The sequence below is a fragment of the Abramis brama genome (genome assembly GCF_963993115.1).
Source record: "Abramis brama genome assembly, chromosome: 10".
Lineage (NCBI taxonomy): Eukaryota > Metazoa > Chordata > Actinopteri > Cypriniformes > Leuciscidae > Abramis > Abramis brama.
In genome coordinates, this window is record NC_139972.1 from 36,426,503 (window position 1) to 36,442,468 (window position 15,966).

Sequence of the window (15,966 nt, forward strand, 5' to 3'; positions counted from 1 at the left end):
CCACAAGGAAAACGGTCTTAAACGAAAGTTACCGCAAATCCACGGACTGTAGTGGTTCGAAGGGGCCGCCCTTCATAGCGTCCAAGACCGTGGAGAGGTCCCAGACCGGAACCAGAGGGGGCCGGGGAGGATTTAATCTCCTAGCTCCTCTCAGGAATCGGATGATGAGATCATTCCTTCCCAGTGGCTGGCCATGCATAGGTTTGGTAAACGCTGCTATGGCTGCAACATACACTTTGAGCGTGGAGGGGGAGACAGCGAGCTCTTGGTCCAGTTGATTTGGAGACCCAAATCCTGTAGGTGGCTGAGTAATAAAGCTCTGTGGGCTATTAGCTCTGCCTCTGACTGCGCTAGAATTAGCCAGTCGTCCAGATAGTTCAGTATTCGCATCCCCTGTTGTCTCAGGGGAGCGAGCGCCGCATCCATGCACTTTGTGAATGTACGAGGTGCCAAAGATATATACCGAACGGCAGGACGATGTACTGATAGTTCTGACCCTCGAAGGCGAATCGCAAGAAAGGCCTGTGGTGGGGTGTTATTTGAATCTGAAAATAGGCATCTTTCAGATCCACTGAGATAAACAAGTCTCTCGGGTGTATTTGCGCGAGAATTTGTCTGGTCGTGAGCATCTTGAACGATCTCTGCATGAGGGCTTTGTTCAAAAGCCTGAGATCTAGGATGGGTCTGAGACCGCCATCCTTCTTTGGGATGAGGAAATATCTGCTGTAGAAACCTGAGTCGCTCTGAACCAGAGGGACGGTTTCTATAGCCCCTTTTTTCAGCAGTTTCGCAATCTTGGCACGAAGTAGATGTGCTACTTCTTCTTTCACCGTGGTTTCGACCCTGGCTCGAAAGCGCGGGGGTCTGCGAGTGAACTGCAGCGAATAGCCTCGTTTTATAGTGTTCAGTACCCAATCTGACACTTCCCATGCTTTTATGCTTAAAGCTAGAGGGAGAATGGTATCTGGGCTCTGGTCGCTGTGTGTGTGCGATACATAGCTCTCTACACACAGAACACATCTTGTGTTTATAGATGGGCTTTCTGCACACAGAACGCTTTTCCCTATTATTGATGGGGGCTCTAAGTGAGTGTGTGTCACAGAGCGACTCGTGTTTGTGAGTAGGAGTGAGCACTGTACAGCGGGCACATTTCCTACATTTAAAACACACGCGGCGTGAGCCGGTTTCATTGATATGGGCCGTGAATGAGTGTGTAACACTGAACGGACCGTGCTTATGTGTAGGGGTGAGCGCTGGGGAGTGGGCACAATTCCTACATTTATAACACCTTCGGCGTGAGCCGGAAAAACAGACATAATGCTCTTTTTGAGATTTATCTGGCTGGCTGTGAAAACGGCCTTTGGGTACAGGCGAGCGGGTTGTATAAAGGGCTCGTTGGCTGTGAAATACACTTCTCCAGTCGCCTCTGCTGAGGGAACTGAGAGAGCCGGACGCGCTTTCTTTGATGGTGGTCCGGCCGTAGCGAGACTCGACCATCTTCATCTTCCTAAAGTGGTCAGGAAGACTTTGAAGGCTCAGGTTTCAGCGCTATCTTGGGCCTGGGTCCCCGAGGGGGAGGCGGCCTGTGGCGGCTTGAAGAGCGCGAGCGCTGCTGAGACACTCTTGGCTGACGGCGCTGTGAAGCTGATGGCGGTGGCGGCGGTGGCACTGTGTTATGGTTGGGCGGCTGCTTTTTTGAGCGACCCGTCGCGGAACTAGAGCGTTTTGGAATGAAGTGCCGCATAGCTTGCGAAGTTTTCTGCACTTCTGAATACCGCTCCGCGAAGGCTTTGACTGCCGGGCCGAAGAGACCGGATGTAGACACAGGCGCGTCGAGAAAAGTGGCTCTGTCGGACTCTTTCATGTTGGACAAGTTTAACCACAAGTGTCTCTCAGTGACAGTGAGAGACGCCATAGCTCTGCCGATGGCCTGTGCAGCGGACTTGGTGGCTCGTAGAGCAAGGTCCGTAGCGCTTCTAAGGTCCGTGAAACTCTCAGGATTCGGGCCCGCCTCGTTCGTAGTGCGGAGAAGGTTGGCCTGATGCACTTGGAGCACAGCCATGGTGTGAAGCGCTGACGCGGTATAAGCGCGACCGATCAGAGCCGAAGTTGTCCTGCAGGCTTTCGAGAGCAGCGAGGGCTTGGACTGCCATCCAGCGGAAGGCGGACACAGATGTGTTGCTACCGGTTCCTCGACGGGAGGAATGGAGAGGTAGCCATTGTCTTTCGCGCCGTCCACATGGGAGAGCGTCGCAGAAACAGTAGGCCGCAGCCTAGCAGAAAATGGCGCCTTCCAGCTTTTGGATAGCTCCTCGTGTAGTTCCGGCAGGAAGGGAGCGGGCCTCGTGAGAGGCGTTGAGCGTCGACCGGGCAGGAAACAGCCATCCAGCCTGCTGGGTGTGGGTTCTTCGGGCGAAGACCAATTGAGGCCGAGGTCCTCGACGGCCTTGGTGAGAAGGCGGATAAGCTCCGCGTCGAAACTAGACCGCACCCCGCTCAACTCTTGCAGGGAAGGGGCGGGGTCCAGATTGGAGCCCGACCATCCTTCACTTTCCGAAGCGAGAAGAGAGCAGCTGTCCTCTTCCGCGTTGTCCCCATCAGACTCGAGATGCACGGCGGGGGGCTGACCGGCCATGATCGAAGTGGGGGACTCAGAGAGCGATGCACACGGGGAGTTAGCCGGCATGCAAGCACTCACAGAGATGACCTCCGGCGTTCTCTGTGAACGGCGCTTCTTATGGCGCGGCCCAGAAGAGAGAAGCGGAGGGGCAGGATCCACGTCGAAGGAGGCTAGACGAGCCCGAAGGTTCGACATAGCCATAGCCTCGCATTCCGGGCAGTCGCCCTTGGAAAGCGTGTGGTCCGCGTGGTTTCTTCCCAGGCAGGAAACGCACAGGATGTGGCGGTCCCCGTCGCTGAGGGTGGCTCGGCACGAGCCGCATTTGGAAAAGAGAGGCATTTGAAACAACGCCTCGCTGTTTTAGAATGGAGTGTGTCGCGGGGCGAACACACAATGCAATGCAGTAAGGAGAAAGGATATAGGCGCCGGATAGCACAGCAGGAACGGCGGATGAAGCGGCGAAGTTGGCCGGCTTCTATCTGAAAGGCAGATGGCTCGTCCCGCTGAGAAGGCTCGTCGACGGCGCAGGCTTCTCCGGAGAACAGCGATGTGATGTGAACACTTCGCTGAAGAGATGAAAAATCAAAGAACAACCTATCTGGACCCAGCTTATATAGACATAAGCCACGCCCATTCTGGCGGGACGTGACGTGCACGGGCGCCCGCGCCCTCATTGGTGCTTACGTCATGAGCAGTCCCTCGATAGGTTGCAGCAGTTGCTGCAGAGTAGGTGCGCGAGCCTCTCGCCTAGGTCTGCTTGTGCAGCAATGCATTTTAAATTAATGCAAAAATTAAGGATAATTTTTTGGCTTCAGTATTCTCGAGAAAAGGGATTTTCCCGTAGCGTAAGCTAGCTTACGCAACACGAGAGTACTCTCGTAAGAGAACCATTATTTTAGATTGTAATAATATTTCACAATATTACTGTTTTTTTCTGTATATTTCATCAAATAAATGCAGGCTTGATGAGCATATGAGGCTTCTTTCATGGCATTTTTTTTTTGCTTCCATAAAAGTTGTAAGAACTAAATAAAGTACTATATCATTTGTGATGTGAAACTGTATGTGATGCTAGGGATTATTTTTTGCTCCAGGATTACACCCTTTATTCAGTACAGTTTATCACAACTGTACTAGTGTCAGGGTTCCACCAGATTCACTCACTCCTCCCACTCGTTCACTCACTCCTTCCACTCGCTCATCATCTCCGGAGTACTAATCATCATCACCTGCATCTCATCATTCCACCACCCTTTATATTCAGCTCCTCTTCTCACACTCATTGTCTGGTCTTGTCTCTACAAGACACACAGACTCTCTTACGCTACTTACCTGTTGCTCTCCTGAGGTTCAGCCTCCTTCCGTCTACTTCCGAAGCTCCGTCTGCCTTCTTCCGTCTTCAGCCCTCTTCCTGAGATCTTCCAGCTGCCATCTGAAACAGAGACTCTGATTATTCTTCAGTTAAGTTCCTGTCTGATTATCTTCTGCTTGCATGCTCACCATATCTCCATCTGGTTCCGTGTTTCTGTTAATAAAGCTACATTTCACTTACCACCTATCTGACTCCTGTTCCATCCGTGACAACTAGGGCGTTGGCATTATGTGCTGTAGGGACTATTTTACACCAGGGTTTCCCTTTATACAGTACAGCTTATGGCGACTATACCGGGGCATTAGGACCCACTCAGGCCTCAACACCTCTTCCAGCAGCTGCCCAGTCTCCAGGAGGTCTCCCATCCAGATGAAGACTGGGCTCAACCCTCCTGAGCTTCAGTGGGAGTGCAGGCAAAGCTTCAAAAAAGACATAACTGTATTGCTGGGTTTTTTAAAATTGTATTTTTTTTTTATTTATTTTTTTTTTTCAGTTAAGTTTCAAACATGCACAAAGTATTTGCAGTTTAATAAATAGAAATAAATGCACACTCTATCACTGTCACTTACACTTTTTCTGTGTGTCTTTGTATTAACAACTTAGAGTAAATAGTACTCACAACTAATTAGGCTACATTTTTGTGTAAATATATTTTTCAATATATGAAAAGTGGCAATTCCTTATATATTTATAAATATATTGTTATTATTTCATATATTGTTCATTATGTTTTCACCATATAATGTATTGATCATAAATATATGGAAATATATTTTCGTTCTGTAAGGGTTATTCCACCATATTTCGCATTGCACTTTCTCCAATTCTGTATCTCTGGCCTACATTAGAATAGACCAAACACAGCTGTTTAAAATTAAACGGTAAGGATTTTTAAATAATTTAATAGAACATTTTAAGGCAAATCAACATTTATAACTGAGATACAACCCAAGGGACAGGGGCCACATTTTGGATTTTCCTACCCTCTTTGTAGAGCTCACGTGACCTAATTAAATATTCATGAGTCGAGTCCACACACGTATAGTCTCCTCCCCCATTTCTCCTCCTCCTCCTCCTTTACCATCATGGCGGCCGCCAGGAAACACAAGCGCATGGCGGCGTCTCAGCCGGGGTTTCTGTCTTTTAACTCGGGTCTGGATGGAAACAGTTCGGATATTAAACGGCGAAAACGCGTGAACAAAAATAAGAAAAAGAACTGGAACAAATACAGTGATATCCAGGATGTGGAGGAGTTTCTGGACGACGTGCGGCTTCAGGAGAAAGCAGCAGGGTAAGTCATGGGTAAATATGGGTTATTATCATTAAAGTTTAACATTGATGGAAATGATTAGACTAATATATATTTATATCTATAGTCTGCTTTATTCCAGTAGAATACAAATATTAATTTAAATTATATGTGACTGTGTGTGCGTTATAAAGAGTTGATAAGCGTCACGTGGCTGTTTTTATGTAGTACGTAACCATTGAGTCATTAAGTTTATATTGTATTATTGATATATGCTCATGTCCTTTTTTATATATTTGCTTAATTTTAAATTCACACACTGTGCTGTGCATATTTTGCTGCATATTATTTCTAATTTATTTGTTATGGTTATTTTTTTTTCGTCATTCACCCTTCTGTGTAACTAACCAGTCTAACTTATTTATTATTTTTGTTTATTTTGTTGCTGTTGTTTTGATTTCCACTTACTGTTGCATGGCTGATTGTTTGTCTACATAATTTTGTATGTTCAAAAGATGAGAAAATAACAATAATATATTAAAAAAAGTGATGATAAAATATATATTGTTTTATAACACAACCTTTTAGTTAACCGCACGACGGTTCATGGTACAGGAGCTTCTGAACAAACACTTATTTATTCTTCTCGTCCTTTCTTCATTCATAGGGGGTTGATAGCTGAAAAACCAGATGCCAGTCTCTTCTTTGTGGACACTGGTGAAAAAGACAAAGAAACTCAACCACGTAAGTTTAAAAAGGTCCTCTCTTTATATAGCCTACTATGTCATTGTTTTTTTCCCTGCCCAATCCATAACTGTTTTTTTCGTTATTAGAGACGACAGTTAAGAAAGGTAAACGCTCCAAACCTCTGCGGATAGATCTCATTCTTCAGCCAGATTCCCGCATACCTGCTCCCAAAAAGTGAGTACAGTACGACTGTAAAATTAACTTTCAAAATGACCTGTGATCTGCATCCTCTTCTGCCCGCTGATGATCTCATCCTTGCGCTCCCAGTATTTCTTTGGGAATGTGAAGATAACACAATGGAGCTTGGAGGGCTGTTGTGTGAACAGCCGTCCAGGATCTGAGGGCATATTGTCAGGATTCAGTTTTTAATCTCTTATTTGGTGTTTGTTTTATTTTGTTTTCTCTTGTCCAATGCCATTGAGAGAACACTGAAATTATATAATAGTGAAATTAGGCTATATATTGTAATTAAATTGCATACATGCAGACAATTGCTGAGATTAATTACTAATATTTACTTAAAATTCACCCTAAAAGTGTTTCAGACAACTTGTGCATTATATTAGAAAACCTTTTGAAGTCATACTAATACTCTCAAATCAAATATGGCGCTGTTAAACACGTTTCAGGTTTCACATTTGGCCATGAAACACAACAGATGAAAAACTATGAGCTGAACGGCTGAAGATGTTAAGCTGATTTCAAGATTTATATTTTACCACCAAATCTTGTCTTCGCTGTAGATTTAAAAGTCAAGTCAGTATTGTCTGTATATCGCTTTTCACAATCCACATCGTTTTAAAGCAGCTTTACAGAAAATAGTGATATCACTAATAGTGATAGCAATCATGCAGTTGAGAGTCTATATAGTGTATATATAGGATTTGTGAGTGTGTGTGGATAAAGTTGGACATATGTATATATCCAGCTTCATAGAGCTGTGTGATTTTAATATATTTTGGTTTTTGTGACGATATAAACAGTCATGCAGCAGAGATTTGCTATATAGTGGCATTAAGTATTAAGGAAAATGCATCATAAAATCCATCTATAATATAAGGATAATCTGATCGTCTCCAAACCATTTATCCCCAATCTTACATTTACATTTACATTTATTCATTTAGCTGACGCTTTTATCCAAAGCGACTTACAATTGCTATATATGTCAGAGGTCGCACGCCTCTGGAGCAACTAGGGGTTAAGTGTCTTGCTCAGGGACACATTGGTGTTTCACAGTGGATTCGAACCCGGGTCTCTCACACCAAAGGCATGTGTCTTATCCATTGTGCCACACCACCCCCACACTCTTACATGACCCTGATTCTCCGGATGTCCTTTTAGTGTCTTGGCGTTCCAGCAGCCCAATGCTAAAAAGCAGCGGCGCATGGCAGAGAAAGCAGCGAGGTTGGCGGCCATGGGAGTGTTGCCACGAAGAGAAAAGCTTCTTCGACTCCGAAGAGCTGCAGCTGCCTCTGGGCTGCCCGTCAAAGAAACTCCAGTGGCCAATAACAATCCAGCGAGAGCGTTTTATGACCTGTGGAGTGCAGGCAGTGAGTATCTTTACACTCTCTGATATGTCAGTAATGTAAACAAGTGACGTAATGTTGCTCAATGTCTCTGTCCAACAGCGCCAGAGACGGCCGATCCCTACTACCTGGAACAAACCAAAAAAAAGCTTGTCAAGGTGAGAGCAGTGCGTTCTTTTGTTTTGTGATCATTATCTTAAGAAAAGTATTCACAGTCATTTGGACAAATGTAGCTAGTGGTCAGACAATATATCGGACAATATTTGGCATTTTTTAATTATTGGTTTTTCAGTTTGACTGATAAATGTTGTAAAAGCAGGACTTTTATTTTGACAGCGCTGAGAACTCCATTGCCTGAACACAAACTCACAAGGAGCTCCGCCTCCTACATAAAATAAAAATACCATAGACCATTCTGGTTTTGGTTTGACGTGTTGTTTGGGCAGAGCCTTCCACGTGGCAAAAAGTGACAGTTCTGCAATATTAGTCCAAGGAAGCAATGTTAAAACAACAACAGAAAAAACGTAGTTGCGAGTTTATATCCTGCAATTCTGAGGAGAAAAATCTTCTCAGAACTTCCCTTTTTTCCCCTCAGAATTGTGAGTTTATATACTGCAATTCTGACTTTTCTCTGAATTGAGATATAAACTCACAAAATTGTGCGTTATAAACTCCAAATTTGGAGATATGAACTCGCAATTGCGGTCAGAATTGTGAGATAAAAAAAAGGTTTAAATGTTATGTGTTATAGGTTTAAATATTATTCCATGCCCTCTATGAACTGCATATGTGAATATTATGTAGATCTATAATAGGGTAATTCGTCACAGGTTTCATCAGTCTGGTATTTGCAACCATAAACGTTTGCGTCTAGCTTAAAAGTGCATCTTCAACGTTATCAAAGCCCCTTCCAAGGAAAGTCTGTTCACTCAGCGGTCATATTTGCTACTTCGGGCATCCGAGACCCAATCATATCTACTTGAATGGAGGAATCCTAAAATCTCAAAGACTGACCGCTGAACTCACAATCAAATAACATATTAACTGACGACAGCTGCAGTGACGTGATGACTTTATCGACCAGTGATTGGCTCTTTTATTTAGAAGACGGGACTTGTTCCCACATTCATAAGTAATGTGAGTGCGCAGTCTTTATATATCTAAAGTCTTTGACTATGTTCTATGAAAAATGAAGACCACCTTTGTTTGCATTCTGGTTGATTCTGACGTACAGACGCACAAGACATTTTTTTTCCCATTATTCTGTGGATCTCGCCCATTTTCTTCCACTTGTTAGCACTATTTTTCTGCCACTACAATGCGTGTGAAACTGCAGTGACGTAACTGTGACGTCTGCTCCTGACTGGTCTATAGATTAGCAGCTTTTTGATTCTGTTATCCTAGTGAAGTAAATCAGTTTACTTTACAAATTTATTTTCTGATTTTACTCATTAATTTATTAAATATGATGTAAAATATAAAATTTCAGCAATTATTATGCATGTTATTTTCTATCTTTAAATTAAATAGTGTGATTGTCATAAATATTGGCTTTATATCAACCATCAGCCACTCTGTTCTCTCAGGTATCAAAACATCCACATGTGTTGACCGCTAGGTTTAGCTGCTGTTGTTCATGTGCTGAATTTGTTCATTTTCCTCTTTTAGAGACCAGATAGGCTGAATGAGAAACCTTCAGTTCTTCCTGCAATTGAGGTCGTTGGTCCTGGTGGCTCGTACAACCCAGACTTCTTTTCTCACCAGGTAAACTACACAAAGCTCTTCGCATCCGTAAACATTGATTTGCTCTTTTTACGTCACTTCTGTGTGTTTAGAAATCAGCGCGTGTGTTTTTCTAGAACCTGCTTCGTGAAGCCCATGAAGTGGAGGTCAAGAAGCTGAAAGCCGAGGAAAGGTTGGCACGTCAGCTGGCTGTGAAAGAGGACATCGCCACTGAGGTACAACCTCAAACCTTATGCTAACAACTTAACTCAGGGGTTAATATACCCCAGACTGGGGTACATGAGGTGACGGACGTTTTGCCATTCATTTAATTCCACCCCACCTTAAAGGCACAATATGTATGATTTTTGCATTAAAATATTGGTCACCGTTTAAGGTGTCGGTGTAATTATACATCTAGGTATTGAGTAATAAGTAACTGTTCTTACTATAGGGTTAGGATTAGGGTGTTGTTCAGGGTTAGTTGCATGTAATTAAGCACAATTTATAGTAATTACTACAGTAACTGCATGTACGTAAGCCACACGTTACCATACCATTTAATTCGACAAATAAAGTAATTAGTAATTTAGCATTAAACGTTACATTACTTGTGGCTAATTCATTCAAATGAAATAAAGGGAGGTGAAGACAGCCACTCCCATCATTCCACGCTCCTTCACCTTTACCCCATCAACACATGACAGGATGTTTCCTGAACTCCTTTCAGTCAGGACCGTCATTTCTCTGTCCTTACTGAAAGGCTTGGAGTCTGCAACACTTAATTGTATTTGCAAAAATGTGTAATATACAGCTGCAAATACTGTATATTACAGTGTTATGCAATTAAATACTGTATAATACAGTATAATGCAATTAAATGGTGTATAATGCAATTAAATGCTGTATAATACAGTATAATGCGATTAAATACTGTATAATACAGTATAATGCAATTAAATGGTGTATAATGCAATTAAATGCTGTATAATACAGTATAATGCGATTAAATACTGTATAATACAGTGTTATGCGATTAAATACTGTATAATAGTATTATGCGATTAAATACTGTATAATACAGTGTTATGCGATTAAATACTGTATATTACAGTGTTATGCGATTAAATACTGTATAATACAGTGTTATGCGATTAAATACTGTATAATACAGTATAATGCGATTAAATACTGTATAAGTGTTATGCGATTAAATACTGTATAATACAGTGTTATGCAATTAAATACTGTATATTAGTGTTATGCGATTAAATACTGTATATTACAGTGTTATGCGATTAAATACTGTATATTACAGTGTTATGCGATTAAATACTGTATATTACAGTGTTATGCGATTAAATACTGTATATTACAGTGTTATGCGATTAAATACTGTATAATACAGTGTTATGCGATTAAATACTGTATATTACAGTGTTATGGGATTAAATACTGTATAATACAGTATAATGCGATTAAATACTGTATAATACAGTATAATGCAATTAAATGCTGTATAATGCGATTAAATACTGTATAATAGTGTAATGTGATTAAATACTGTAATAGTGTTATGCGATTAAATACTGTATATTAGTGTAATGCAATTAACTTGAAGTGAAGAATGAGTTTATTTCAGCATCTTTCTCGACTCGTTAAACTGTCACATTAAGACATTATGTAAAAAAAAAAAAGATGCAAGATTATTTAAAAAAAATAATTTTAAGAAAAGTAAAATAAGTTGTAATTACTACGTTAAATGGATAACATGCATATGTTAATCACGGAGTGAATTTTTATATATATATATATATATATATATATATATATATATATATATATATATATATATATATATATATATATATATATTTATATTTATAAATAGTAAGCATTATACAGTGCTGTTGTGCAGATCTTAGGTAAGCTAGCGTTCTGTTTCCACTCCAGGTTTAGATGGGAATGTGTCCACATGCTGTTCTAAATATAGATGTGCTTGTGTATCTGTAGGAGAGCAGCTTTAAAGAGCAGGTGGAGGGATTGATTGAAGAAGGGGACGTTGAGCCGGAAGAGCCAGAAGGGGGCAGCGAAGACACAGTCATTGGGCCGACCGCAACACAGGAAAAGAAAACTGAGAAACAGAGGAGGAAAGAGAAGGCTCAGAGGATCAAGGTAAGGAAGCAGAATGGATTCGCCTCTTGTCCAAGTTGGGGATGAATCTCTTGATTCACATTCAAACCTTTAATTTGTCAAACAGGAGTTGCGGAGGAAGGCTGAGCGTCAAATGATTGACAAGCAGCAGCAACTGTTCCAGCTGCGATCCATCCGTGCCAACCTGAAGACGCAGGAACAGAGGACCAAACAGAGGCAGGCTCAGCGCAAGGCCAATCAGGAGGCGCAGAAGAGCATGCCTCGCAGACTCGGCAGACTCAAGTTTGTTTCTTTTGTTCTCCAGCTGTGTCTGACATGACATAATGATGGGAATAGAGTGATTCAAAAATCAATGGCAACATCTTGAAATAGGAAATGCTTATTAATAACTTCACACCACAGTTTGGTGCCTAATTACATAGGCCTTCATGAGTGATCTTAGTCTAGGCAACGCACAAAGCTATGTTATGGTATTATTAGATCAATTGTTCATTTGAGAATCTATGAGTTATAACAGAGGTCTTCAATCCTTCTCCTGGAGACCCACTGCCCTGCAAAGTTTATATCCAACCTGATCAGCTTTTGATTTTCAAAATCAAATTTTCGATCCTTTAAAGTAGTCAATCATTTTATCCTTTAAAACTCATCTTTGATCACCAAAATGACATATTTAAACTTTTTTTTAACTTGAAAACAATTTCTCCATGCCTTATAATAGCTTGAATGTAACTACACCCTTGCCTAATTTAGTATGCACGGTTCTATGAATATGCAAATGAGCCCCGCCTCCACTCACTCACACCAGCTCAGAGATCCACTCGTTGACGATCACACGTTGATCTGATTGGTTACAAGGTAGTTTGTGACGTCAGAAACACCAGCGATTTCAAACCGTGTTTTTGAGACTGTCTTTGGTTCACTGCAGTTTTAAGGAGAAAATACTCAGCAATGGTGTCGACTGATGAATTTACACATGGTTTGTCTTAAAGCACATTAAAAACACCACATAGACATATAAACAACATTAAAAGCTGGATTTTCACCACAGGGAAGCGTTTGATTGGCTGGTTCAGGTGTGTTTGATGAAGGTTGGAGCTCAAATCTGCAGGACAGTAGGTCACATGTTAGAATTAGGAGTGTGATTTCACAAATAATGTTCCACAAGTTTTCACACATCGACTCAATGAAAAATAAAAAAAATCAATGAGATTATCTGACAGTTTCACCTCTCCAGGTGAGATTTTCCTGACGTGTTACTGACACTTTGTTGAAAAAGCGCATATATTGGCATTAGGGCCCTTTAAGATCGTCATAAGTGCCCTGCACACAAAGATATTTAACAAAAACACAAAGCTTGATGAAGATGTAACCTCTTGTTCTTTGATTGTAATTAAACTAGTGTTGTATTTTCCACAGGTTTCAGGCACCAGATCTCGATGTTCAGCTTAGCCATGAGCTTGCCGGCTCTCTCCGCGGTCTGAAGGTGTGTGTTTAACTGTGTCTGCCTTGATCTCTTACTGACTTCCAGTTGCATGTTATTTGAAATAACATGTGTTTCTTGTCATGCAGCCAGAGGGCAGCATCCTAAAAGATCGATTTATGAGCTTACAGAAGAGAAACCTTATTGAGCCCAGAGAAAGAGCCAAGTAAGTTGGATGTTTTACTGCTTTATTTGTATAAAGTGGATGTTAAGATTAAGAGTGTCAGTGTGGAATTGTAGGCTTTTTGTGGCAAGCTGAAGCTACAGGGCTTTCTCTTTTTTTCTGTGTCTGTTTTTAATCTTTGCTATTCTCTTTTCAGGTTTAAGAGGAAGTACAAGGTGAAGTACACAGAGAAGAGAGCGTTCAGGGAGATAGTGTGACTGCAGTTGTTTCCCAGTCCTCCAACAAATTATAGTGTGCTATTCATATTGCAAGAAGAAAATAAAGCTGTTATATTCCAACAACCTCTTGTCTCTGTGTTTTTGAAAAAGTACATTTTATTAGTTTTTTTTCAATGCGCACTGTTGCAAATCACCTTTTCAGAAAATCATCCTTTAGTGCCTCCGGTCGGCCAAAGGTGACTCTGGCCAGGGGAAAAATCCATAAGATGTGAGGATTGTGGGGGAAAAACCCTTGACAGGAACCAGACTCAGCTGGGGGAGCCCATCCCCCCTGGAAAGACACATTACAATAGAAAATATTAGGCATATGCAGTATATTTAGTTACATAGTATATGCAATGCTAATCATGAGCATTGAATAATTTTTGGACCTCGAATAAATCATTATTGTGTTGTAATGTGTTTTTGTTCATTGTAGTTGTAGTGAACACGGTCAGTTAAAACTAAACGGTACACTCATACTCGCACAGCTGCAGATTGTGGTTGTTGCTCTAGGCATTGCCTGCTAAACAGGCTAAAATTAAGGCCAGTAATGTCTATTATTTAATATGCGAATGTAAGAACTTGTGTGACCCATTTGTGAATGAGTTCAAATAATTAATTAAAAAAAAGTATTGAAATATGGAAGTTATGTCTCCACTGCAGCAAATCACATTGTGTGGAATTGAGAATCTCGCACATCTGACAATGTGACAATTAAACTGACAATGCTATTCTTTTTAATCTTAAAATTCTTAAAAATTCTGCCTCATGTCGTTCCAAACCTGTATGCCTTTCGCAAAAGATATTTGGAAGTTGGTAACCAAACCATTTTGTTGACTATTGACTTCCATTGTATGGACGGAAAAACAAACAAACTGAAACGTATCTCAAAATACCTTTTATGTTTCATAAAAGAAAGAAGTCAAACACTTTTGGAAAGACATGAAGGTGAGAAAAATGATGACATAATTTTCTAAAATGTGTTTAGATGTTGTAAAGATCTTTGGAGAATGGGCATGCTTCCATACTTATACTAATTTTTGTATTATGCGTTTTGTGTAATATTTCAGAATTTAGGTCTAACATCTTTCTTTGTATTTTAAGCTGTCCTGTTGTTGCCATTGAGATAGAAATGGCATAAAAAGTACACTTAAAAATACATTTCTTGACTCATTATTCTGTTGCAATAGAACAGAAAATGCTGAATGTTTATTTTGTGATAACTGTACAGTGCTCACTGCATTAAACACAAAATGAGGTCATGTGACCACTATATAGCACACTATACTGTAAAAAAAATAAAAAAAAAAATAGTTTTGAGTATTAAGTATACTCAATATCAAGTACTAGTATCAAGTACAGTAAGAAGTGCACTTTGTATTTCATTTTTAACTAGGGCTGTGAAACGATTAATCGCATCGAAAATAAAAGTTTGTTTACATAATATATATGTGTACTATGTATAATTATTTTGTATATATATATATATATATATAAATACACACACATGCATGTATATATTTAAGAAATATTTGCATGTATATACTATATATATAATTTATTGTTGGTTTCAGTCCCATTATCTTAAGCTTTAATTAAGGCCCCTGCCGGGGAAACAAGGGCTTTTCCCCCATTGCTTCTGCCCTGTTAGTAGTGCGCAGGCAAAGCTGATTATCATGCAGTCATGGGTAATCTTACCTAAAGAGACGCCCACCCTGGTCATCGTCTCTGATCCTGGCTGTCCGGTGGAACATCAGTAATCCTGCTCCGTTGCACACGCCAGATTCACCTCAATAAAGTCCTATTAATATTGGCACATCTGTGAAGGATGTTAATGACAGACAGTAATTGAATCTTGTGTTGTAGGGGAGTAATAACACATTTATAGAGTTGTTAAAATCATTAAAGTCTCTTGAGTATTTCTAAATAATGCTAGATTTCTAGTTTTAGATTTTGATGGGAATATCAAACCACACCTGAAACAAATTAAACTCAATAAAAATGCCTTAACTGCTTCTCGTTTTAGTCAGACTTCTTGCAGTGCTGAGGTGATGTGCAATGACTGATGGGTCATTATTGTGAAGCTGTGTATTGATGCACCTTTATTCCCTACAACTACATCTATACTACTCATAACCGTGAAAAAGAGATCTACAAGTCAGTGTTGTTGCCATGGGTAATGTCTGAAAGATCGTCAAAGCCCATAAACATCAGTGTGAATCATTAAACAAGATTAGGGAAAGTGGACAGTCACAAGAGGATTAAACTGAAACAACAGGATAACAAGCCAACACCATAATAAGTCAACAGTTGTGTATCTTTCAAAACAGCTATGTTATGAAAGATACTCTATTGTGTAAAACTGCTCTAATGTGTAAAGGTGTTATAAACCTGCTCTGTTTTAACTGATCTGATGTGTAAAGCCGCTCTGTTGTGTAAACCTGCTCTTGGACATAAATGTGGAGTGAAGATGTTCTATTGTATAGAGGTTTGTAATGGTTTCCTGCTGTGTAAATGTGTTGTAAAACTGCTCTGTTTTGTAAAACTTATCTGGTGTGTAAAGGTGGTGTAACCATTGTTTAAAGTGGTTCTGTTGTGTAAAACTTCTGTTATGCAAAGGTGTTGTAAAGTTGTCCTGGTGGGTAAAGGTGTTGTAAACCTGCTCTGTTTGGTAAAGCGTATCTTTTGTGTAAAGGTGGTGTAACCATT

The 15,966-nt window shown here is 40.5% G+C and overlaps 1 protein-coding gene across 1 annotated transcript; it reads left to right on the top strand.

Annotated features, from left to right (window-relative positions):
* Positions 1-5,061: 5,061 nt before the first annotated feature.
* On the top strand, positions 5,062-13,338 carry nop53 (NOP53 ribosome biogenesis factor). The gene is made up of 12 exons (XM_084126165.1): positions 5,062-5,283; positions 5,909-5,985; positions 6,075-6,162; positions 7,333-7,541; positions 7,620-7,675; positions 9,186-9,281; positions 9,377-9,475; positions 11,253-11,414; positions 11,500-11,675; positions 12,810-12,876; positions 12,963-13,039; positions 13,194-13,338. The coding sequence occupies exons 1-12, from the start codon at positions 5,078-5,080 to the stop codon at positions 13,252-13,254; spliced, it is 1,374 nt and encodes a 457-aa protein (XP_083982291.1). The 5' UTR covers positions 5,062-5,077; the 3' UTR covers positions 13,255-13,338.
* Positions 13,339-15,966: the final 2,628 nt, after the last annotated feature.

What these genes read in the sequence shown, in the direction of transcription:
- nop53 (XM_084126165.1), top strand. Translation starts at nt 5,078, where the DNA reads ATGGCGGCCGCCAGGAAACACAAGCGCATGGCGGCGTCTCAGCCGGGG. An exon ending in CAGACTTCTTTTCTCACCAG is followed by an intron (nt 9,282 to 9,376) that starts GTAAACTACACA and finishes GTGTTTTTCTAG; the next exon opens with AACCTGCTTCGTGAAGCCCA. An exon ending in AGAAGGCTCAGAGGATCAAG is followed by an intron (nt 11,415 to 11,499) that starts GTAAGGAAGCAG and finishes TTTGTCAAACAG; the next exon opens with GAGTTGCGGAGGAAGGCTGA.